Source organism: Scyliorhinus canicula, chromosome 3, assembly GCF_902713615.1.
Source record: "Scyliorhinus canicula chromosome 3, sScyCan1.1, whole genome shotgun sequence".
NCBI classification, from domain to species: Eukaryota; Metazoa; Chordata; class Chondrichthyes; order Carcharhiniformes; family Scyliorhinidae; genus Scyliorhinus; species Scyliorhinus canicula.
Genome location: NC_052148.1, coordinates 263,089,594 through 263,115,962, shown reverse-complemented (window position 1 = coordinate 263,115,962; position 26,369 = coordinate 263,089,594). Strand labels below are relative to the sequence as shown.

At 49.5% G+C, this 26,369-nt stretch overlaps 1 protein-coding gene across 1 annotated transcript in view; it reads left to right on the top strand.

Annotated features, from left to right (window-relative positions):
- The window catches only part of LOC119963672 (probable E3 ubiquitin-protein ligase HERC3), a 71,013-nt gene that overhangs the window by 39,480 nt on the left and 5,164 nt on the right, over positions 1 to 26,369 (top strand). The window contains exons 12-21 of the mRNA XM_038792989.1: positions 780 to 963; positions 1,324 to 1,481; positions 3,621 to 3,695; positions 10,279 to 10,362; positions 11,217 to 11,342; positions 11,525 to 11,561; positions 16,380 to 16,471; positions 21,646 to 21,812; positions 22,452 to 22,518; positions 24,166 to 24,251. Of these exons, the coding sequence (XP_038648917.1) occupies positions 780 to 963; positions 1,324 to 1,481; positions 3,621 to 3,695; positions 10,279 to 10,362; positions 11,217 to 11,342; positions 11,525 to 11,561; positions 16,380 to 16,471; positions 21,646 to 21,812; positions 22,452 to 22,518; positions 24,166 to 24,251 (1,076 nt within the window). The remainder of the gene's footprint in view (positions 1 to 779; positions 964 to 1,323; positions 1,482 to 3,620; positions 3,696 to 10,278; positions 10,363 to 11,216; positions 11,343 to 11,524; positions 11,562 to 16,379; positions 16,472 to 21,645; positions 21,813 to 22,451; positions 22,519 to 24,165; positions 24,252 to 26,369) is intronic.

The following is a 26,369-nucleotide window of genomic DNA, read 5'->3' as shown; positions in this document are numbered from 1 at the left end:
CTTGCTTTCTCCTCTTGTCCCAAGTAACAAAATGATTCTATTCAGACACAGTGTGTTGCAGAATTTATTTGTTTCACAGTAATAATTTCATTCATTATGTGGAAAAATTTGAACCCAGAAAATACCCAGTTGCAGAGGGCACATTTTAATACACTATGCACATTATGCAAGTGTTAATTCTTATTGTTACTTGATGCTGGGAATTTGGGTTGAGCTGTGATTTGAAATCCACACACAACGTGGAACTGCCCCCAAAACGTTTGTTGGATATACTTCAGATTCCTAACCCTTCAAACAGGACACACTGATAAACTTCCAAAATGAAAAGAAAATGTCATTCTTACGAAGCATTTAAAACATGTTTTTTTGCTGTCTAGCTCTGATGTCCAAATTATAAAATGACAGTCACAATCTTCTCCCAATGTCGGAAAAGTCCTTTTGATTGCTCTCGGAATTATTGCATGGAATCCTGCTAGATGCAATTGTTTTCACGAATGCGAATGTGTTGCATGGAATGCACGAAGTCTTGTTAGCAATGCTCCCGTCAACTACAATAACCCACCAACGTGTGAACATCTGCATTGCAATCAGTTATTAACCAGGGTGATTATATATTTTGTCACAGGAATTCACCTGTGAAAATTAACAATCCTATAATGTGATGTCATGGAATTTGGGGGAAGCACATTTTGGATTTGATTTTTTGCACCGTGTTTAAAATGGACTTTAGTTAGTTTAATGAAGATACAATCCTGCCGCTGACATTCACTGTTTTACAGGTGAAGAACGCAGTGCAAGATAAACTGATCCCGTCATTACCTCGATCTCCAGCTTGTGTGGAAACAATGCGGGTTTACATTATTCTCCCAGAACTCATCGCTGTGCTGACAGACACCGCAACGCTGACAGACTCTTTAAACAAAGCCATTCTCTCGCTCAAAGAAAGTTATCTCAAAATTCTTGGTAAGTTTTGTGTTAACATTAAGATGTCATTGAAAACACTCCTGATCAGAACTCCAGCGGAAACACCACATAAACATGGGCAGGGGATCGGAGCCATCTCAGGCAGGAACGGAAGATTTGGAGAGCCAGCCAAAGGTCCATTGACTTTCACTGGAAAATCCTGGCCATTGGCACGACTGGAAAATCCCACCCATGGTCTCCTGAGGAAGCTATTGGCAAAGAACTGACACCATTGTTTTCAGCATAGCATCCACTGTTCTGTCTTTCCAGTCCATCATTCTGTTTGATTTTTTGAAGGGATATCTTCTGATCAGCTGTGTTTTATTTGGCATGAACATTTCTGTGCTCTTTCTTGACTAGAATGCTGGTGGAGTACAATGCCTTATTATTTCTTCATGCGCCTTGTGGATATGTATCAAAAAAAATCAAAGCAACTTCTTAAACTCACTGTGGAGGGCACCTTGAAGGACGAGTCCGAACTACATGATTCATTAACAATTTTACAAACACTTTATAAGGTCAGTGCAAGTTTAAGTGAGTCTTTCTTCACTTTGTCCCATCATTAACTGGCTTGCGATCGCACTCGGCAACTCATCCCCTTGCCATCTCTTGCCCAATCTTCAAATGAACCATGAACCTTGCTTCATTAACCAATCACCTCTCATCACTCTCCTTGCACTATTGTTCATATTTAGTTTCCCCTCTGTGAAGCATCTTGCAATGTTTTACTGGATGTGAAGGAGAGTTATGAATACAAAACTGTTGTTACATTTCGAATGCAATTGGGCCAGGATTGAGTAATGTAACATTTACCATTAAATGGATATCATAGCCTCAATGTACCTAACCCACCCGACAGGGACAGGGCGAGTTCAGTTTGGCCCCCATTCTGTGCCCAGTCCGAGCGTACTCTGCATTGAAGTCAGGGTGTGAAATGGATATTTGATCCAATCCTGACAGTTTCCTAATTTTAATTCAGCAGCATTTTAGATTTTATTTGAACGATTCGTTCTTGGGATATTGGCATCCCTGGCCAGGCCAGCATTTATTGCCCATCCCTAATTGCCCTTGAGATGGTGGTGGTGAGCTGCCTATTTGAACCGCTGCAGTCCATGTGATGCAGGTACAGCCACAATGCTGATAGGGAGGGATTTCCAGGATTTTCACCCAGCTTCACAGAGGGGAAAATAAATACCAACAATTGGGCAAGGTGAGTGAAGAGGGGTGATTGGTTAATGAAGCAGATCTTCAGGGTTCATTTGAAGATTGGGTAAGAGATAGCAAGGAGATGCGTGTGGACACAAGCCAGTGATAGTGAGTGACTTGGAGAGGAACTTCCAGGTGGTGGTGTTCCAATGTATCTACTGCCCTTGTCCTTCTAGATTGTAGTGGTCATGGGGTTGGAAGGTTCTATTTAATGGACCTTGGTGAGTTCCTGCAGTGCATCTTGTAAATTATAAGCACTGCTGCCACTGTACGTCGGTGGTGGAGGGATTGAATATTTGTGGATGGGGTGCCAATCAAGCGGGCTGCTTTGACCTGGATGTTGTCAAGCATCTTGAGTGTTGTTGGAGCTGCATTCGGCCAGGCAAGTGGAGAGAATTCCATTACGCTCCTATTTGTCCCTTGTACATGGTGGACAGCCTTGGGGAGTCAGTAGGTGAGTTAGTCAGCGCAGAATCACTCGCCTCAGGGTCGTTCTTGTTATGTGTGTCCAAATTTCCCAATTTGTCACCGATCAGCAAATCACAGACACACTTCCCATTATTGTCCAGCAAATGTGTTAGAAAGGCTTGGATTTTCTCCAGTCCAAAGATGTGCAGGTTAGGTGGATTGGCCGCGGTAAATTGCCCCTTAGTGTCCAAAGATATGTAGGTTAGGTTAAGGAGTTATAGGAATAGGATGGGGAAGTGGGCCTGGGTGGAGTGCTCTTTCAGAGTGTCGGTGCAGACTCGATGGGCTAAATGCACAGTAGGGATTCTACGATTCTATTCTTCCATTCAATGTGGCCAACAAAAAAGACCATCGTTATCAAGATTGACCCTTGCAGTTTTCTCTTGGCTGTTATACCCATCGCTCAAGAATAAATAAGTTTAATTCAGTTTAACAGAGCAACATGAACGTGGTCTGTTGAAAGGAATTGGACTTGACCTTTCTTATGCCGGAACATGTTGCAGTAATCAATGTTCTTGATCAACTGCATGAGCACCAAGCTTGGAAGGTGGCAAAGGAGCGCCTGGGAGTTGTTCTATTATAAATAAATCATATTCATGGCCGTGCAAATTAACTCAAAAGCACAAACCCTGAGAATACTTGCGGTACAACGACAACATTTTAAATAGAGCATTGACAGTGATATGGGAATTGATAGAGGCAAAAAAGAGCAAAGATTGCTAATTCACCTTCTACCATTCTGCTAATCTCATGATACAATGATAATGGACATGATGAGTAATCACGGCAATAAGTCTCTGTCAGTTAATCTGCATCAGAGCCAGACATGCCAAGAGGAATTAAATCGTGGAGGTTGGCAATTTTTGGAACGATAGGTCCAAAATCATCTGATCCTCCTGACCAGCTACACTCTCCACATAACATGTCTCCAATTACTCCCGTAGACCCAAAATGTTAATTCATGTTCAATTATATACTGGCAGGTAAACTCGAGCAGAAGTAAGAAGATCCCAGAGAGAAAGTTTCGCATTCCTGTGATGGAAATTAAATATGTTGTGGTAGGTGGATGAATAATTCTATAAGAGGATGAGCTTGAAAATGGTACCAGTGGTTCTGTGTTTCTGACAGTCTTTTCAAGGGCATGCTAACCCGAAGGTGCCTTCTGGCACACCCCCACTGCCACTCCAATGGGAGCGTGTTGGAAAGGCTTGGAGTTTCTCTCTGGCTGGCTTGGATTTTGCACTCTGAGTTTGTGCAGAGAAAGAGAAAGCAACATTCATTTTGATTTAAGAAATCACTATGTATTGCTGGTGCCTAGAACAGTTGAGCCGATCTTTTCCAGCTTGATTGCTTTCAAATGTATTCTTGAGATGTGGGTGCCATTGCCAGGCCAATGTTCATTACCCACATAGTGGTGGCATGGTGTACAGTGGTTAGCACTGCTGCCTCACAGCGCCAAGGGACCCGGGTTCGATTCCGGCCTTGGGTGACTGTCAGCGTGCAGTTTGCACGTGTTCCCCGTGTCTGCGTGGGTTTCCTCCGGGTGCTCCGATTTCCTCCCACAGTCCAAAGGTGTGCAGGTTAGGTGGATTGGCCATGCTAAATTTTCCCTTAGTATCCAAAAGGCTAGGTGGGGTTATGGGGACAGGTTGGGGGTGTGGGCCTAGGTAGGTTGCTCTTTCAGAGGATCGGTGCAGATTCGATGGCCTGGATGGCCTCCTTCTGCACTGTAGGGATGCTATCGTGCCCGCCTCTACCACCTCCGCCGGCAAAGCGTTCCAGGCACCCACCACCCTCTGGAAAAAGCTGGGCAGGGCACTCCCAGCCCGATTGCTACCACGCAAAAAATGGCAGCTTGTCACTGTTATAATGAGGCCAGTACTGCCAGCTGTGCTGCCATTAGACTACTCAAAGTGCAGTTACGATGCCTGGACCACTCTGGTGCTGCCCTGCATTACACCCCCCAAAGAGTCTCCCGCTTTGTGGTGGCCTGCTGTGCCCTCCACAACCTGGCACAGCAGCGAGGTGACATGCGGCAGAAGGAGGAGGAGGAGGGACATGCGGCCTTGTTTGAGGAGGTGCAGCAAGAGAGGCTGGAGGACGAACCCAGGGAGGAGCCGCAGAAGGAGCTGGAGTATGGAAGACAGGCGGCAGCCACGGTCTAACATGCCAGAGGACCAGGGAGGTCCTCGTCCTCCCCAGATTCACATAGGATGAGGCTATGTCCCTCAGCTCAAACCCTCCCCTACCATTTCCCTCCTTACCCCAATCCCCCCTCCACTCATTTCCGTCCTTCCCCCCTCCTTTCCCTCTTACCCCCTCAATCCCCCCATCCCTCCTTTCCTCCAATCCCCCTCTCCAATTTCTCTCCTTTCCCCCTCAATACCACCTTCCCCACCATTTCCCTCCTTCCCACCCAATTACCCCCCTCCCCCGCAATCTCCTCTTCCCCATCACGCTGCTCCCTCCCCAACCACTCTGTTCCACCCTCCAAGGGTCTGTGTAACAACACCCCAGGGTGATGGGCCTGTGTTGGCACTGTCAGTGGGGCCAATATACAAGGCAGGAGAGTGATGATCACTCGCTGTGAGGTGAGCTCTAGTTTAGCTCCTCAGTTTATGCCAAAGTCTGACTCCTGTCTTTCTGCCGACAGCATGCTCACCCCTATCCTCTGAGCGGGGTCTATATTTGGGGGGCTTTGATCTCAGGAGGGGGGGGGGAGCGGAGGACAACATAGGGTGGGGCCCACTGTGAAGATTAATGTGGCAGAGACTTCACATGTATCAGGTGGAAGATGTTTTAATAGTGAACAATTGACATTTCCATTCCCCCAGCTACATATCGTGCCTTTCTCCCCTCTTTCATGGTTTACTGCTAGGTCTAGCTGTGTCCCCAGGATACACATCAGAGACAAAGGCAGCCTGCTGCTTCCCGTGCCCTGTGGCCTTCGATGCCCTTGGCGGACGTCCCCTCAAGGGTCTGGACCGGAGGACCCCGGCCAACTTACTGGTGCCACAGGCGTCTCTGTGCCACCATGTTCTGCCCACTGTCCTTGAGATACGCCGGTATCAGGAGAAGGGGGACTCAAGAGAACTGGAGGTCGCCGTCGTCTCCTTGGTGGAAGGACCTGGATTGGCCTTCAGCACATCCTCCTCCCTGACAGTGCCTGTAGGGCCCTAGAGGTCTGCATGGGATGGAGGGGAAACTAGAGTGAGGTCCAGAGGCCTCTGCGTCATTTGGCTCTGCCAGTACTGGCGGCTCTCTATTGTCTGCACCATAGTGTCGAGGCCCTCAGCAATGGTGCTCAGTGATTGGGCCATGCTCTGGGGTCCTTCGGCAATGTCCACTTGCCTCTGGGACATGTCCCTCATTGACTGGGACATGATGTCGAGGCCCTCAGCCATGGTCATCACAGACTGAGTCATGCCGTGGGCACCACCAGTCAAGACATGGACGTTGTGCTCCCAGCTTTCCAGTGTGGTCGTCACCCTAGCAGTGTTGACCTTGGTGCCATGCCTGGTCGGCACCATCTCCTGCGATGTTGGGACTCCTCCAATCGGCCATGCAGTCGCTGGAATGTACCTGGCATCTCCTCCTAAATGTCACGGTTCTGGCCTATCACCTGCATCAGCTCTGGAAGAACCTTGTCCAGAGGCTCGGCATCTGACTGGGACCCAGCTGAGTCCTGGGATCCAGCAGACCTCCGACTGCTGATTCCCTTAGATGTCCTGCCTCCACCTGATGTACATCAGCAACTGTGTGGTTCCCAACAGATTGTGCTCCAGAGCCCTGTCCACTAATGTTGCCCACCGAGGTGTGTGTCTCTGAGCTGGTGGAAGGTGTGGGTGAGAACTGTGACGTCTCGATGGTGGTCTGCTCAGAGCTCTCTTCCAAGGTGGTCTCTTGGTTGGCGGGGGGAGAATGACTCCGGATGGCCCGGCCTCATCAGGTCAGGATCCTGCGAGACACTGGACATGTGGTCAGTGGGAGGAAAGGATCATTTTGTCTGACATGAACAACTCACTTGAAACACGCCATGGATCCTCACCTCTGTGACGCAGGCCAACCTCGCTGTCAGTGACTACTCTCTCCTTGGACTACCCCGCGATCTCCAGGGCCCGTTCCTCATAGGGGTGAGGACTTGGATCTCTGGGACTCCGCCGCACCCCCCCATCTTGCCCCTTTCACGCTTATTGTGGGTACAAAGAGAGGGCTTTGTGAGCTGCACACTTGATGGGTCAGGGGGGTCGATAGCAGGTGGCCTGTGTGGGTCAGTGCGCCAGCCAGTGATCTGTTGGGGGGAGGGGGGTTTGGCAATTTGAGGGGTGGCAGGCAGGACTGATGCCAGGAGAGATTTGGTAACTTACCCTTGTATTTCGGTGGAGGTCATTGATCTTCTTCTGACATAGGACGCTGCTCCTTCTGGTCATACTTCCCGCAATGATAGCCGCTCCTACTACTTCCCAAGCGGCAGGAGTGGCTGACCCTGCTACTGGTCCTCTGACCCCCTTGGGAGAACAGGATGTCCTGCCTTGCATTGACGTCATTGAGAAGCCTGGCTAGGTTGGCAGCGTCACAGCGAGGAGAAGGTCTGCGTGCTGCCATGCTTGTGTGTTGACTGGGAGTGAGTGGCGAGGGAGCGTTTAAAAGCAGCTCCATCTTGTCAGTGGCGAGACGCTGATGCCCCATTCAGGCGAATCAGACGGCGAGACAGCCAGTAATGGCCAGAAGCTCTTGGAGGCTCATTTTCGGCATTAAGTGCTGCTGACGATGGGCCACGATCTCGCCAGCCCGGCCGTGGAGAAAGAGCCTACCACACGTTCCCAAAATGACTCTTCGAAATTGTCCCGTTGAACCGCGTCCATTTTCAGTTTGGTGAGGTGGTGCAGCCAACAGAAAGAGCGAGTGTACCAGGCATGTTGTAGAAAAGCAGGCATTTCAGTGGGTTCCTGGAAATCAGACAATGAAGAGAGTTTCTGAAGACCTCAGCTAGAGCTCCTGCATTGTTCTGACAGGACTCAGGTTTATCTTTTAAAACAGCCTCAAAGAACATCTCTTAAAGAAGTGTGCCTGTGTCTGCTAACAGTTTTTAAAAGTGGATTGAGATCTGTGATAGGTCTCTTGTTTGAGTAGAAGTAAATATAGCATTTAAGGGTTACTGTGACACTACATTAGCATTGCTTAAGGGGTAATTGTTAGCTATTTTCTTGTGTGATGTTAAAGATATTTGAATACTGTGTTAGTAATAAAGTTTGTTTTAATGTATCATATCCTTATTTTGTGTGAAACCACTCCTGGAGTGAGGTATCCTTCCCTCACAGTGTTACAACATTATAAATAAAGTATTGGGGTTTCTGTCCAGTGTCCTCGCCACTGTTGGGGTCCAGTCCGGGATCGTAATAAGGTGATGACGAAAGTAGTGGAAGCGTTGGTGGTCATCCTCCAAAACTCTGTTGATTCTGGAACAGTCCTGGCAGATTGGAGGGCGGCAAATGTAACCCCACCATTTAAAAAGGAGGGAGGAAGAAAACAGGGAATTACAGGCCGGTTTACCTAATACCGGGAGTAGGTAATATGCTAGAGTCTGTTATAAAGGGTGTGATGACAGGGCACACAGAAAGTATCAACAGGAATAGACAACATCAACATGGATTTATGACAAGGACATTTTTTTGAGGCATAACTAGCAGAACAGATCAGGCCGAAGCAGTGGAGTTGTGTATTTGGATTGTCAGGAGTCCCACATCAGGGGTTAGTGTGTAAAATTAAAGCACAAAGGAATAGGGGTAATATATTGGCATTGATTGAGAATTGGTTAGCAGACAGGGAACAGGGAGCAGGAATAAACAGGAGAGCACGGCATCCTTGTGGATAGCACAATTGCTTCACAGCTCCAGGGTCCCAGGTTCGATTCCGGCTTGGGTCACTGTCTGTGTGGAGTCTGCACATCCTCCCCGTGAGTGCGTGGGTTTCCTCCGGGTGCTCCGGTTTCCTCCCACAGTCCAAAGATGTGCAGGTTAGGTGGATTGGCCATGATAAATTGCCCTTAGTGTCCAAAATTGCCCTTAGTGTTGGGTGGGGTTACTGGGTTATGGGGATAAGGTGGAGGTGTTGACCTTGGGTAGGGTGCTCTTTCCAAGAGCCGGTGCAGACTCGATGGGCCGAATGGCCTCCTTCTGCACTGTAAATTCTATGATATTCTATGATAATAAATGGGTCTTTTTCAAAGTGACAGGTGGTCTCCCATGGGGGCCCCGCAGGGAGCAGTACTTGGGTCCCAGCCATTCACAATATATATCAATAATTGGATGAGGGAACCCAATGTAATATATCTAAGTTTGCTGATGGCACAAAAGTGAATGGTGAGGAGGATGTTCAGAGACTGCAAGGTAATTAAGACAAGTTGAGTGATTGGGCAAGTACATGACTGGGGGAGGCCTAAAACAAGGGGTCACAGTTTCAGGATACAGTGTAGGCATTTAGGACTGAAATAGGGAGAAACTTCTCCCTTCAGAGGGTGGCGAAGCTGTGGAATTCCCTACAACAGAAGACTGTGAAGGCCAAATCATTGAATATATTTTAAGAAGGAGGTAGATGGATTTCTAGACTCTAAAGGAGTATATGGTGAGCGCGTGAGTATGGTGTTGAGATAGAGCATCAGCCATGATCACATTGAAGAGCGGAGCAGGCTCGAAGGGCCTACTCCTGTTCCCATTTTCTCTGTTTCTAGAGTGATCAAAGAGTGGGGCGTACTGTGGTTTTGTTGGGAAGCTTCCTGTGCTTTAGGAATTGGGCAGGACACATTGTTGCCAAACATAGTCACTTGCCACACTCCGCCTGATATATTGAGAAATACTCAGAAAGAACAGGAAATGGAATTACTCACTTTTCCAACTTCTTCCATCGGGCAGGAGATTCAGAAGTCTGAGAACACGCACGAACAGACTCAAAAACAGCTTCTTCCCCACTGTCACCAGCGACCAGGTGTGGTTGGCGCCGGCGTGAACCGGTCGGATTAGGCAGGCCGCTCGGCCCGTTAGAAACGGCAAGCGGCGATTCTCCGAGCGGCCTGTCGTAAAACGCGACACGCCGTTTTCGGGAGGGGGGGGGGGGTGGGAGAATCACGTGCGGGTGCCAGGGCGGCGTGGCGTGAATCGCCCGGCACTCCCGCGATTCTCCCACCTGGCGTGGGGGTCAGAGAATCGCGCCCCCCATTTCCCAAAATGACTTTGGGAATTTCAAACCTGAAGAATTTAATATGAGGTTCCCATCGTTATTCTTTCAAATACTCACAACGACTCAGATTCTCAATTTTGAAGAAGCGTGCGTAAAATGTGTTGCTCAAACAGGAAACATTTGCACTTTACCTGTGTAGATTTTACAATATTCCTGTGGAGACGTTGCTACATTTGGTCACTTCTTCAGAAAGCAGTGTAAACGGAAGTTTGAAATTTGCATGTCCCATGGTCGTAGGTAAATGGTGAATTGAAGCATTAAGACAACATCACAAGGAAGTCTTAATAGGGGGAAGTATTTCAGATGGGAATCCTTTGTTACTTTTTAGAGGTATATATTAAGCACAGGTTACTGATTTTGATCAGCATACATAAAATGTGTTTCTTTCATCCATTCATCAAACAGAAATTAATTGCTTATCCTTGCATCTTTGACGCGGAAGCAAAGCTGGAAGCATTGAACTGGTGGTCAGCACAGGCAATGCAATGGGTATGTATTGAAGTGTTTTGCAGAAGTAGGCCCTAATATTTGAATATCTATATATACCATATGCAATGATGCCGGTTTCAACATGATGCCACTTTAAAGTCTTTAGGTTATGTGTTTTTTTTTAAATTCCAATTAAGGGGCAATTTAGCATGGCTAATCCACCTTCCCTATATAGTGGGCAGCACAATAGCACAGTGGTTAACACAGTTGCTTCACAGCTCCAGGGTCCCAGGTTCGATTCCCGGCTTGGGTCCCTGTCTGTGCGGAGTCTGCACGTTCTCCCCGTGTCTGCGTGGGTTTCCTCTGGGTGCTCCGGTTTCCTCCCACAGTCCAAAGATGTGCAGGTTAGGTGGGTTGGCCCTTAGTGTCCAAAAAGATGGCAGGGTTACTGGGTTACGGTGGAGGCGTGAGCTTAAGTAGGGTGCTCTTTCCAAGGGCCGGAGCAGACCCGGTGGCCTCCTTCTGCACTGTAAATTATCTGATTCTATGTTTTTTGGGTTGTGGGGCTGAGACAACAGTGATGACACGTCATAAAGTCCTTTTATGGAGGGGACCAGTTTATCTCAGTTGGCTGGACAGCTGGTTTATGATGCAGAGCAAGGCCAGCAGTGTGGGTTCAATTGCTGTACCACTTAAGGTTATTCATGAAGGCCGTGCCTTCTCAACCAGCCCCTCGCCTGAGGTGACCCTCAGGTTAAACCGCCACCAGTCAGCCCTCCCCCCTCAAAGGGGAAAAGCAGCCTATGGTCACCTGGGACTATGGCAACTTCACATTTTATTTTATGTAAAGCGCTTTGAGATTCCAGTTGCTCTGAAAGGTGCTATTTATAAATGTAAGTCTTTCTTTCTTTCAGACAGCACAGAGTCTGATGGCTTCAAATCAACCGATTTGTCTGCAGGTGTCAAGACAAATGATTCTTCAGGATGCTCTGGAAGGCTTAAGATCCACCAGATTATATCTGTGTTGTCCTCTACTTAAGGTAGAAACCCAGCTCACGTTGACGAATGACTAGAATCTTTTTCACCTGTGAAATATTTCTGTGTCTAATCATCAAAAAGCCACTACATGAAAATCGTTTTACCTGTTAATCAATATCTGTTGATATTGCACACAAAATCAAAAGATGTTATTCAGTTCCCATTTTAATTTATTTAATTTTAGCCAAAACACCGGCAAAATCTATACCCACAGAAGTTGAGTTAGTGGTGCAGCGATGGTTGTCCACAGAACAGCCTCAGTAGATTGGAAGCTATGGCAACCACTGGGGGAATGGGAAGGGGGGATGCGGGCATCGCTGGTTTGGCCAACATTTATTGCCCATCCCTAATTGCCCTTGAGAACGTGGTGGTGAGCCACCTTCTTGAACCCGCTGCTCTCCATGTGGTGTAGGAGCACCCTCAGTGCTGTTAGGGAAGGAGTTCCAGGATTTTGACCCACCGACAGTGAAGGAGAGACAATATATTTCCAAGTCAGGTTGGGTGTGTGGCGTGGAGGGGAGCTTGCAGGAAGTGGTGCTCCCATGTGTCTGCTGCCCTTGTACTTCTAGGTGGTAGATGTTGAGTTTGGAACGTGCTCGCAAAGAAGCCTTAGTGGGGAGTTGCTGCAGCGCATCTTGTAGTTGGTGCACACTGCTGCCAAGGTGTGTCAGTGGTGAAGGAGGTGAATGTTGAAGGCAGTAAATGGAATGCCAATCAAGTACTTACCTGGAGCTTTTTGAGTGTTGTTGGGGCTATACTCATCCAGGCAATTGGAAAATTCCATCACACTCCTGATTTATGCCTTGTGGATGGTAGTCAGACTTTGGAAAGTCAGAAGGTTCATTGCTCTACACAAAGTTCCGAACCTCTAACCTGCTCTGGTAGTCCTAGTATTTATATAGCTGGCCTAGTTCAGTTTCTGATCAATGGTAGCCTCCAAAATGTTGATAATGGGAGATTCAGCAATGATAATGCCATTGAATGTCAAGGGGAGTGGTTAGATTTTCTTTTGATGGAGATAATCTTTGTCGAGGACTAGTGTGGCATGAATGTTACTTGCCATGTGTAAACCCAAGCCTGGATATTGTCCAGATCTTACTGCATTTGGACATAGACTGCTTCAGTATCTGAGGAGTTGTGAATGGAACTGAACATTGCACAATCATCAGCCCCACGTCGAAGCCCTCTTCTGACCCCCTCAAAGTGAACCTAATCTTCTCCAGCCGGAGAAAGTCGCACAGGTCCCCTAGCCAGGCCGCCACCATCCCCGGTGGCGTATCCTACCTCCAATTCAACAGGATTCTTCACCGGGCAGTCAGAGAGGAGAGGGACACAACATCGGCCCTCTTCCAATCCAGCAGCTCTGGCTCCACCAAAATCCCAAAAATAGCCACCACCGGGTCCGGCCTGACCTCCCGACCCACTATCCTGAATAACATCCCGAACACTGGCCGCCAAAAACTCTCCAGCTTCTCGCAGCCCCAAAACAGGTGAGCATGATTCGACGTCCCCCGCCCACACCTCTCACACCCATCAGCCACCCCCCGGAAGAAACCACTCATCCTCGCCCGAGTCATGTGCACCCTGTGCACCACCTTGAACTGAATCTAGAGGGATGGAGTTTAAGACTAGGGAGGTTATGCTGCAATTGTATAAGGTGTTAGGGAGGCCACACCTGGAGTATTGTGTTCAGTTTTGGTCTCCTTACTTGAGAAAGGACGTACTGGCACTGGAGGGTGTGCAGAGTAGATTCACTAGGTTAATCACTGAGCTGAAGGGGTTGGATTACGAGGAGAGGTTGAGTAGACTGGTACTGTACTCGTTGGAATTTAGAAGGATGAGGGGGGATCATATAGAAACAAAACAATTATAAAACATTGAATGGCGGAGCAGGCTCGAGGGGCCAGATGGCATACTCCTGCTCCTAGTTCTTATGTTCTTATGAATCAAGCACACCCTCGTGCAAGAGGAGGTTGAGTTCGCCCTCCGCGTTGCCTCACACCAGAGTCCCCCATCCTATCTCCCTCCCCTCTCCTCCTCTCACTTTTGCTTTATCTTCACTGCCTGTGCCTTGCCCTGCTCCTCCATCCCCCCGGATATGTCCCCAATCCTGTCCTCCCCTAAGTCAACAGAGAGCAGCAGTTGCTCCAACAATGTGGACTCCGGTAACTGGGGAAGGTCTGTCACGCCTTTCGCACAAAGCCCCGCACCTGCGTATACCTAAACTCTCCACCCCTGGGCAGCTCAAACCTCTCCCACTGCTCGTCCAGTCCTTCAAACTTTCCCTCCAAGAACATATCCCTAACCCATTCCAGCCCCGCCTCCCTCCATTTCCCGTACATCCCATCCATCTCCCCCTGGCTTAAACCTGTGGTTCCCACACAGTGGCGTCAACACCGACACCTTATCCAGCCCAAAACGCCTCCTCAGCTGGTTCCAAAACCTAATAGTTGACTGCACCACCGGACTCCCCATATAATTCCCCGGTGCTAACGGCAATGGGGCCGTCACCAGGGCCCTGAGACTAGACCCCTTAGAGCTGACTCCTCCAACCTGATCTACTCCTCCGCCGCCACCCCCCCCCCCCTCCAACAGCCTCAAACACCTTCTCCATGTTCGCAGCCCAGTCATAATGCCTCAGGTTCGGTGGCACGACCCCACCCCCCCCCCCCCCCCCCCCCCCGCCCTTTATGTCTCTGCCGCTGTAGCAAAGCCCCCTTCACCGCGGTAACCTTGGCAGCAACATTCAGCTTTACCCCTACCTGCACCCTACCTGCCACGTTAAAGGCAGAAGGATCCCAATTCATAGAGGAAATCCCCGTAGCCTACTCCTCTCAGCGTTGTCAAGTTCCACCTATCATCGTGGCTCAAACTCATATGGTCGCCTGAATCCCCAAATACCTGAACCTCCTCTTGCCATCCTTAAACGGTAGTACCTCCAAACTAGCCCCTGCCCGCCGTAGTCACCGGAAACACCTCGCTCTTCCCTGTGTTCAACCGTTATATCATGGAGAAGGCGCCAAATCTCTCCAGCAGGCCCATAATTCTGCCCATACTCAAACTCTCCAGTGGGTTCCGACACAATCAGCAAGCAGTCAATCTGCCATGCAGCAACACCCGGAGCTCCCTTCCCCCCCCTCACAATCCCTCGCCACTCGTCCGACCCCCGAAGGGTCATCGCCAAGGGCACAATCGGCAGCGTAAATAACAACGGCGAGAGCCGGCACCCTTGCCTCGTCCCCTTATCTAATCCAAAATAGTAATAATATAATAATCTCTAGTGCCACAAGTAGGCTTGCATTAACACTGCAATGAGGTTACTAGTCGCCTGTTCGGGTACACGGAGGGAGAATTCAGAATGTCCCAATTCACCTAACAAGCACGGTCTTTGGGACTTGTGAGAGGAAACCGGAGCACCCGGAGGAAACCCAAGCAGTCACGGGAGAACGTTGCAGACTCCACACAGACAGTGACCCAGGCCCGGAATCGAAACTGGGACCTGGTGCTATGAAGCACAGTGCTAACCACTGTGCTACCATGCTGAACTTGTCTCGTCCGTACGCACACTAGCCACCGGGAATGCATGCAAACGGCGAACCCACGCCGCAAACATCAGCCCAAACCCAAAACCTATCTAGAATTTTCAACGAATACCTCCACTCTACCCAGTAATAGGCCGTCTCCGCATCCATGGATATAATAACCTCCCGGTGCCCACCCCTCTGACGGAGTCATAACTACATTCAGCAGCCTCCTAATGTTACTGAAGAGTTTCCTGCCCTTCACAAAAACATGTTTGGTTCTCAGAGACCACCTCTGGCACACACCCCTCCAATCTCCAACCTACTCGCCAACACCTTCGGCAATACTTTCACTTCCGTGTGCAACAAAGAGATGGACATGTAGGACCCACACTCCAGTGGGTCCCTCCCCCTTTCTTCGGGATCAACAAATTCAACACCTGTGACAATGCCGCTGGCAAATCTCTCTCTCCCTCCCTCCCCCCCTGCACTGCCTCACTGACCACCCCCAACAAGTGGGGGGGCCAATTCTGTCGCAAACTGCCCCCCCCCCGATTCCAGCTCCCACACCAACTCCCCCTTCTCCACTTTACTTTGGTAATAAACCATTCATTTTGACTCCTTTCTGGGCTCCACTGTGACAACTAAACAGACGACGCTGTCTGGGGCAGGTGGAAGTTCTGCTGCAGACTAGGCCCTGTGCAAGTTCGAAGCAATAGCCTGGGTCAACCTATCAGGGGTCCAGCCTAATTACATAGACATAGAACAGTACAGCACAGAACAGGCCCTTCGGCCCTCGATGTTGTGCCGAGCAATGATCACCCTACTTAAACCCACGTAACCCGTATACCCGTAACCCAACAATCCCCCCATTAACCTTAAACTACGGGCAATTTAGCATGGCCAATCCACCCAACCCGCACATCTTTGGGCTGTGGGAGGAAACCGGAGCACCCGGAGGAAACCCACGCACACACGGGGAGGACGTGCAGACTCCACACAGACAGTGACCCAGCCGGGAATCGAACCTGGGACCCTGGAGCTGTGAAGCATTGATGCTAACCACCATGCTACCGTGAGGCCCCCAAATTCACAGTATGACTACTGTCCGCCTGCCCTGTCCACCTATTTAGAAGATGCTGGTGGACACCATAGTTCTTCAGGGTCAAAGCTGTTAATATTGTAAGCTTATAGATACTGATTCCCGAATTGCAATGCTATGCAGATCGACCAGACCTTTCTTTGTATCAGTTCCTACCTATGCCAGGTAATCGCAAGATACTCAGTAAAACAAAACAAGACCAACAAGGGTTTGGTTCTTTCTTTATAGGCTGGCAATATATCAGGAATGAGGAACTGTTTATATATAAATATATATCATTGAACAAAACTGTATAAAAATGGAAACAGGAGGCAAAAGTCTGAAATATTTCCACTTCTTTTGGTATTTTCATCCGTATTCTGCCATTTCAGGTCCAATTTACAGGTGAACCATCTTACGGCCCTGGGGTATCGCAGGAATTCTTTACCCTCAGGGTCGGGATCTACACAGCAACGGACGGATATTCCAGCGCTCCGAGGATTCTGAGTTGCTCTGGTTCCCCAGCTGGGTAAGGCTTATTATCCCACATGACCCAGAAAGGCGGGCATCAGAGATTTCAAAGAGGCCATGCACACCAGCAGTGTGGCTCACACCCCCTGGCCACCCTTCCCAGCAGCAAAGTCGATGGGGAGTTGATGCGCTGTGGTCGGGCTAAACAAGGTCTGAGCTGGACTTCCACCCGTCACTCGACAAGATTTATGGGTTTACCTTGGGTTTATTGGGCAGCACGGTAGCATAGTGGTTAGCACAATTGCTTCACAGCTCCAGGGTCCCAGGTTCGATTCCCGGCTTGGGTCACTGCCTGTGCAGAGTCTGCATGTTCTCCCCGTGTGTGCGTGGGTTTCCTCCGGGTGCTCCGGTTTCCTCCCACAGTCCAAAGCTGTGCAGGTTAGGTGGATTGGCCATGATAAATTGCCCTAAGTATCCAAAATTGCCCTTAGTGTTGGTTGGGGTTACTGGGTTATGGGGCTAGGGTGGAGGTGTGGGCTTGGGTAGGGTGCTCTTTCCAAGAGCCGGTGCAGACTCGATGGGCTGAATGGCCTCCTTCTGTACTGTAAATTCTATGATCTTCTATGATCTATGACTTCATGTTGCAATAACCCCTTCCTATCGTAAATCACATCTGGTTCTAGTAACTTTATCACATGGCAAGAGAGCACTTTAAATGATGAATTCAGAAAGCTTATTCATCATTAAAAAGGCAACAAGTCAGTTGAAGAGCAACGCATCAGTCAACAGCAATTAGCAGTAATTAACAGTAAGACCAGAAAGCTTAACCATTTTATAAAATAAATTTAGAGTACCCAATTAATTTTTGTTTCCAATTAAGGGGCAATTAGTGTGGCCAATCCACCTAACCTGCACATCTTTGGGTTGTAGGGGTGAAAGCCATGCAGACATGGGGAGAATGTGCAAACTCCACACGGACAGTGACCCAGGGCCGGGATTTGAGTCTGGGTCCTCAGCGCCGTAGCCCCAGTGCTAACCACTGCGCCACTTGCCACCCAGAGAAGCTTAACCTTTTAAAAGTTGAACAGACAGCTCACCAGGCTTCTCAGACCAAGTTGTGAAGTGACAACTCCAGAAACATTGAAGACCGCTCCCATCACATCTCCACAAACCATCACTCTCTCCTCTCTGCCTCTGTTAGGCCTAACTCCTCAGAATGGCTTCTCCACACCCCGTTTTATATACCATACAATATTGAAAGCCCACCTTCGCCAATTATTGGAAAAATGGCCAATTATCTATAACTTGTCAATAATAAAATAAGAATTAGCCCATTGGTTTTCAGCTCATTACCCATATTGCCTTAATTTTAAGACACTGTTTTGGTCGGCACAGGCTTGAAGGGCTGAAGGGCCTGTTCCGCGGAGTGCTGTACTTTTCTTTGTTCTTTGTTTCTTCTCAAACCATGGGCGCGATTTGATGGAAATGAAACAGAGTCCCTTGTGGGGCGGGATTAGTCGGTTGTTTCCCGGCGCTTGCAGCACCGAGAAGGACCCCGCTATTAAATGGGACGCTGCTTCATTTCTGGGCCTCGGCGAGGAACGCCCCACCAAAGACGCACTTAGTCCCATTTCCTGCACTAATGAGCTCTACTCGCCAGCGAAGTCAGGGTGCCCTGTTTGCCCAGGCAGCTGACTACATCAACCTTGAGCTGGACCAAGCCCATTAAGATGCCCGGACAGCAGGATACTCCGCCATCGCCAGGATGCCCCAGATCCAGGGGATAATTGATGGCACACATGTCGCCTTGTGCACATCAGGTTATCATTAACAGGAAGGGGTTCTCGGGAGATAAGCGGCACCCACTGAGGACCTGGCTAATGATGCCAGTGCAGAGAACCAATATAACGAGGGTCAAGTTGCCACCCGTGCTGTCATTGAGCGGTGCATCGGACTGCTCAAAATGCGGTTCCGATGCCGCACTCTGGTGGTGCCCTGCATACAACCCCCTGAGAGTCTCCTGCTTTGTGTTGGTCAGCTGTGCCCTACACAGCCTGACACAGCAGCGAGGCAACGTGCTGGAGGAGGAGGGATAGGCGGCGTCATCTGAGGAGGAAGTGGAGGAGCTGGACCAGGAGGGGCTGGAGGACAAGCCCGGGGACGACCCACAAGAGCAGCTGGAGGAAGGAGGCCAGGTGGCGGTGAGGACCCTCGGCATGCCCGGAGGGCCAGGAGGCCCTCATCCTCGCCCGCTCTATAGGACGGGGCTTTGTCCCTCAGCTAACCCCCTCACCCCAATCCGTCCTTCCCCCAACTCCCCCAAATCGCCCCCTGCCATATTGGCCACGCCACCTCCAACCCCCCTTCCCACCCATTCCCCACCTCCCTCCCTCCATTCCCCAAATCTCCCACACGTCACCCCATGTGATGGGCACTGTCAGCGGGTCAATATCCAAGGCAGGAGAGTGAGCATCACTTGCTACGAGGTAAGTTCTGGTGCTCCTCAGTTTATGCTAAAGTCTGACTCCTGTCTTTCTGCTGACAGCACGCTCACACCCATCACCTGCACATGTTCTGTATTCGGGGGTCTTCTTGTAGGACCACTGTGCCCGGGAGGCACTGGGGTGGGAGGACCAGAGGGCAACATGGGGAGGGGGTGCTGGCCAGCCCACTGTGAAGAATAACATGACAGAGGCTTCACATGTATCAAGTGCAGCGCATTTTAATTGACCAGAAGGACCGCCACCCAGAGCTGCCAACGGTGCCTCCCCCACCAACCCGAGTGCCCACTCAGTGATCCTCAATCCTCTGAAGTGCCCGTGCTCTGCTGCTATGTCTAGCTGTGTCCCCACAATGCACATCAGAGGGGGAGGCAGCCAGCTGATTTCCGCATCCTTTGATGGCAGGCGTCCTCTGGGGGGGCCTGGAGCTGGAGGGCCCAGGCCAACTTACTGGTGTCACTGGCGTCACCGTGCCACCCTGTTCTGCCCGCCGACCTTGAGATGTGCCGGTGTCAGGAGGGGTGGGGGGGTGAGACCACCGTCACCTCCTTGGTGGAAGGCACTAGGTTGCCTCCAGCGCTCCCCCCTCTCGGGCAGCTCCGGTAGGGCCTTGGGGGTCTCCATGGGACAGAGAGGCAGTTGGACTGAGCTCCAGAGGCCTCTGTTCATTTGGCTCAGTCGATCCCGGAGCCTCCCCGTCGTCCGCAACATGGTGTTGACCCCTTGCCGATGCTCCTCAGTGCCTGGGACGTGCTCCGGAGAACCTCGGTAATGTCCACGTGCGGCTGACCGCGCTCTGCAGTCCCTCCGCAATGTCCACCTGCATCTGGGACATGTCCCTCACCGACTGGGACGTGATGCCGAGGCCCTTACACGTCGTCAGCACAGACTGAACCACACCTTGGACACCACCACTCAAAGACGCTGACCTCCTTCTCCAGGCTTTCCACTGCCACCCTAGCAATATTGGCCTCAGTGCCACGCATTTCGTCTCCTCATCCCCTGGCCTGTGTGACTCCTCCAATCAGCTATGCCCTCACTGGAGTGTTGTTGACATCCCCTCCTGAATCTCACGCCGTGCCCTGGCGTCTGCATCAGCTCTGGGATAACCTTGTTCAGAGGCTCGGCACCTTGCTGGGACTCAGCTGAGTCCTGAAATCCAGCAGGCGTCTGACTGTCATCTCGCTTGGATGTTCCTGCTCCCGTCTAATGTGCAGCAGCAACTATGTGATGCTCACGTGACTGTGCCCCAGAAGCTTGTCCACTAGTGTTGTCCACCGAGGCGCGTGTCTCTGTGCTGGTGGAGTGTGAGGGTGGCAGCTGTGACTCCTCGACGGTGGTCTCCTTGGAGCTCGCCAACCAGGTGGCAGTGGGGCGGGTGGGGAGGGGGGGCGATGGGGTGTGGGACCCCAGATGGCCCCATCAGGGTGGCATGGTGATTAGCACTGCTACCTCACAGCTCCAGGGTCCCGGGTTCAATTCCGGCCTCGGGTGACTGTGGGGAGTTTGCATGTTCTCTCCATGTCTGCGTCCTCCGGGTGCTCCGGTTTCCTCCCACAGTCCAAAGATGTGCAGGTTAGGTGGATTGGTCATGCTAAATTGCCCCTTTGGTCCAAAAGGTCAGGTAAGGTGGAGGCGTGGGCCTAAGTAAGGTGCTCTTGCCAAGGGCCGGTGCAGACCCGATGGGCCGAATGGCCTTCTATGATCAGGTGGAGATCCTGCGAGAGAATGGACATGTGATCAATGAGAGGGAAGGATGATTCTGTCTGGCATGAACAACTCACTTGAGACACGGTGAAGGGACAGTGGATCATCACCTCTGCGGTGCAGACCAACCCCACTGTCGGTGACTGCTCTCTCCTCGGCCAACCCAGTGATCTCCAGGGACGGTTCCTCGCAGGGGGTGAGGACTCTGATGTCCGCAACCCTGCTACCTATCTGGGCCCTTTCCTCCACCCCTCTGTGGGCTAACTTCTCCTGAGGGGACAGAGAGAGGGCACTGTGAGCCAGACCGGGGGCAGTCTGTGGCAGGTGGTATGTGAGTGGCACCGCTCCTGGCCACAGGGTTGAGCGAGTGGGTGCCAGGGTGTGCTGGGGAACAGGTGAGGTAATATGCTGTGGAGGGTGGGTTGCTAGCCACCGACTTGTTGGTGGGGGGTGCGGTGGGTGGGTGGGTGGCAGGCAGGACAGAGGCCAGGGGGCCGCTGTTAACTTACCCTTTTGGCCCGGTGGAGGTCTTTGCTCTTCTTCCTGGACTGGACGGTGATCCTCCTGGTCCCGCTGCCCAAACTATTGGCCCAGGCGGCATTGGCGGCCCTGTTGCTGATCCTCCGACTTCCTCAGGGGAACAGGGTGTCCAGGAGCCTGATCAGGTCAGCATCCCCAAAGTGTGGAGCAGGTCCATGTGGTGCCATGGTCATGCGTTGCTGGGGAGCAGGTTGGGAGGGAGCTGTTTCTGGGCAGCTCTCTCTTGTTAGTGGGGAGCTGCCGGGGGAACAGCTCAGGCAAATCACCTGGTGGGACAACTAGTTCCACCGTGAAGCTCGTGGCGGATAATTTCCGACACTAAGTGCCATTAAATATGGATCAGGGTCTTGCCGGCTCGGCCGTCAGGGAAGTCGCGCCCGATACGACGCGTAGAACCTTTTCTATTAAACCACGGCCAATGATTCTGTTGTTAGGAAATTGCCTGCAAGGATTTTACAAATTAATTGTTTTTAAATACACACAGGAGCTAGAAAGGGATGATGTATTTAATCTGGTGGGAATTCTCTGCGGACTTGCTGTGTCCAATGGTTTTATTTGCAATTTTCACTTCCCGCTGGCTTTGTACAAAAAGCTGCTCCACGTGCAGCCAACACTGGAAGACCTGAAGGAACTCTCACCAGTAGAAGGAAAGTGAGTGAACATCAAACATTGACATAACTAATCTAATAAGAATAATAATCTGTTATTATTGACACAAGTAGGTTTACATTAATACTGCAATGGAGTTACTGTGAAAAGCCCCTAGTAGCCACACTCCGGCACCTGTTCGGGTACACAGAGGGAGAATTCAGAGTGTCCAATTCACCTAACAAGCACGTCTTTCGGGACTTGTGGGAAGAAATCGGAGCTCCCAGAGGAAACCCACGCAGACACGGGGAGAACGTGAAGACTCCACACAGACAGTGGCCCAAACCAAGAATCGAACCCGGGACCCTGGAGCTGTGAAGCAACAGTGCTAACCACTGTGCCATCGTGACGCCCATTTGTTAATCCACCAAATTATCTTCTATCCTCTCAGTCACTTCCTTAAAATGAACCTTTTGGCCTGGTTCAGTGTCCTGGGGAAAATAACAAATCAAATTACAATTCATTCTGACAGATATTACAACTTATATGTAACATTTGCAAATCTCTTTTGCTGAGCTCTGTCTCATCAATGGAAAGTAATCAATTTGCAATTGGCTGCAAAGTCCAATGCAAATCTTGCTTTGAAACTGGCAAATCTCACTGACTACATTTCTATTTCTGTATCTTCTCTTGGTAATTCAGTTCACTCCAGGAAGTCCTTGACTACGAGTACGATGACACAGAAGATGCGTTTTGTCTGGATTTTACCGTAAGTTTACTGTTGTGCCGCGCTGCAAATCAGCTTACTTTCAAAGTGATGCAGTATGAATTACGATGAGACGAGAGTACAGAGTAATCGAGGCTTTATTACACAGAGATGTGTGGCCTACTACAGCAGCTGGTGAAATAGCTGCTGTTCGGAGAGCACCCACATTTATACTCCCCCTACTGGGCGGAGCCCAGCAGGCAGGGATCTACCCCCGCACCTGTAGTACAGGGGCCTTACCGTAATACCAATATATACAATATAATACAACAGTGGTGACTCCCACACAAAGTATTAACAAATTGAACTAAACTGAAAAGTCCAGGCTGGAGGTGACAAAGGAACTGTCCAGAATCAGCAATGTGCAAGCATTGGGGATCGAGGTGAACCTCGTGCTGTGTGCGCCTGCCGTGCCACATGCAGCATCCCAGAAACAAATTGCACTCAAAAGCTTTGTTGGCTGTGATCCTGTGACAGGTGCTGAGGCAGGGGAGGGTGCGAGATTGCAGCCGCTTTGTTAATGATCTTCAAAAGAAAGAATATCCTATTTTGACCTGTTTGTTTTGTCTGGTAAGAAAGGATTAAGGGAAGTGAATATATTCACACTCCAGTGATGAATCTTGCTTACGTGTAAATGGTAATTCTACTGAACCTCTGCACATTGGGGGACACCTTTAATTATTTCCTGATTGGATGGATGATGGCCGTATACCCAAAGACCTTTTGAACGGTGAACTAGCCATTGGGGCACAACCTGCTGGACATCCACATTCTGCTACAAGGACACCCTGGACTTGAGATGAGTGGATGAGCACAGCTCCTACAACACTCAAGAAGCTCGATACCATCCAGGACAAAGCAGCCCCGCTTGATTGGGCACGCATCCCACCACCTTCAAGATTCACTCCCGCCACTACCGATGCACAGTGGCTGCCTTGTGTACCATCTAAAAGATGCACAGCAGAAATTCACCAAATGGTCTTTGATAGCACCTTCCAGACCTATCACCTGGCAGAAGGGCTGCAGATGCATGGGATCACCACCACCTGCAAGTTCCCCTCCAACACGCCAGCCTGGATTGGAAATATATCGTCGTTCCTTCACTATCACTGGGTTAAATCCTGGATTGTGCTTCCTGACATCTCTGGGGAGCTCCTATACCACATGAACTTCAGCGGTTCAAGAAGGCAGCTCACCACCACCTTCACAAGGGCAATTAGTGTTGGGCAAAAAATGCTGGCCTTGCTAACGAGGCCCAGAACCCATGGAAGGTTTTTAAAAAGATGGCAGACATTAACGCTGACAACTGGGAGACAACTGTTGATGGTTGGGACCTCCAGAGACTAAACTTTCAGAAGGCACTGGAAGAGATGAGGAGAAATGAATAGCACAGTTGACTAAGAAGAGGGTCCGGAGAAAAGAAGAGGTCGCTGTACCCTGCATTTTATCTGCAGCATCGCCCCCGTTCCCAATCCCCAGGGAGAACTAATCGCGGAGAAACAAAATCAGTGCTTAAGGAGCCTAAATGTGTTGATTGGATTAATATTACATAGGTAAATGAAAAGGTAAATGTGATGAAGTTTGAACTCATTGTAGAATGTGGTTGCAAGCTATAGACAGCCCAAAATATTGTGAGTTTTATTTTTGCAGGTACCCAGGCAAACAGCTGATGGGGACACTATTTACCAGGATCTCATTCCAAATGGTAGCGAAATCCCAGTTCAAAAGCATAATAGGTAAATGTTCATTGGTATAAACTGTTCAATTATTACTGAATTAATTTGCCCTTTGACCAGAGCTGCATTTGTAATAATGTTAAATAAATTGTAGATATCTAGACCTTAGCATCGTGTGTTGTGGCTTCTAGTGTCATGCATCAATTCAGGATGGTTACATAACTCAGTATTGCACATTGCATGCAATGTCTCCTAAAGGATATGTCTTGTCTGTTGGTAGCGTTTCAAGAAGCAGTTAGATACAGCACATGGGGCGAAGGGGGTCAAACGATATGGGGGAAAGCGGGGTTAGGCTATTGAGTTGGATGATAAACCATGATCATAATGAATGGGGAGCAGGCTCGAAGGGCCAAATGGCCTCCTCTTGCTTCTATTTTCTATGTTTCTATATATTGGATTGGATTGGATTGGATTTGTTTATTGTCACGTGTACCGAGGTACAGTGAAAAGTCTTTTTCTGCAAGCAGCTCTACAGATCATTCAGTACATGGGAAGAAAAAGGAATTAAACAGAATTCAAGAAAATACATGAGAATACATAATAGGGCAACACAATATATACAATGTAACTACATAAGCATTGGCATCGGATGAAGCATACATGGGTGTAGTGTTAATGAGGTCAGTCCATAAGAGGGTCATTTAGGAGTCTGGTGATAGTGGGGAAGAAGCTGTTTTTGAGTCTGTTCGTGCATGTTCTCAGACTTCTGAATCTCCTGCCCGATGGAAGAAGTTGGAAAAGTGAGTAAGCCGGGTGGGAGGGATCCTTGATTATGCTGCCCGCTTTCCCCCGGCAGTGGGAGGTGTAGATGGAGGTGTAGGTGTAGAGGTGTATATACTGTGGCATGTATTTTAAGGAGATTTACTGAAGATTTACAAAGAGACAATTTAAAAAAATATTAGTATTACAATAGATACTTAAAAGAAAATAAATTGCAAGGGTATGGGCAAAGAGGGTTGGATGTTGAGACAGATGAGGCAGTTCTTTCAAATAATCAGCACTGATAGGATGAGTTACTGTGTTGTATGATTCTATGATTAATCAGAAATTCCATTAGCCACACCTGATGGGCAGTTAACATGTTTGCTCACATTACCTTATTCTTTACATCGGTTTGATCAAATTGAGTGACTTGTTAGATGACTTCAGAGTTACGAGTCTTAGAAACAGAAGTCACCCCTTCAGCCTACACCTTGGTACCTTTCATAGAATCATAAAATGCCTACAGTGCATAAGGGGACCATTCGGCCCATCGAGTCTACACCAACAGCACACCACCTAGCCCCCGACCCTCCGAAATAGTGGATCCTCTTTCAGAAACCGGCTGTGATAGTTTCTTAGTTAAATAATTTTGAGAAGGTGAGTCCAACATGATACTTTGAGATTCTCGTGTTAGCCCTGTCCTGTAACCCCATAATCCCACGTAACCTTTGGATGCTAAGGGGCAATTTATCATGGCCAACCCATCTAACCGGCACATCTCACCACCACCTGCTGAAGGACAATTAGAGATGGGCAATAAATGCTGGCCTAACCAGGCCGCAACCCGTAAATGAATTTTTTAAAAAAAATCTTTATACTCTGGATAGTGGGAGGAAACTGGAGCATCCGGAGGAAGCTCACGCAGTCACGGGGAGAAAATGTAATCTTGACACAGACCCAAGGCCGGAATCGAACCCGGGTCTCTTGCCCTGTGAGGCAGCAGTGCCAACCACTGTGCCACCATGCCGCCTTTATCTCAGAAGAATTTGTGCATCAGTCTTGGGCCAAGATGTTTTGGCCACACCGCGGTGGGACACACCGCAGAGGATGCAGCGGTCCAACCAAAGGTCAACTAACTTTCGGCAGGATCAGTGAATCCCGGCTGCAGTCGGGACAGGAAAATCCCGCCCTTGGTGTCTGACTGGAGTCACGTTACAGGCCAGACTGGGTAAGGGTGGAAGGTTTCCTTCCTACGCCACATTAGTGAATCCGTTCGACCAACAAATGGTTACACACATCACTTTTACTGGCACAAACATTTCATTCCTAAATATTTGTTTAAAGCAGCTAAAAATGTGGTGACATGCATATACGCATGAATGTATATAGTTAGCTGTGTGCCCTCCGACCAGGAGG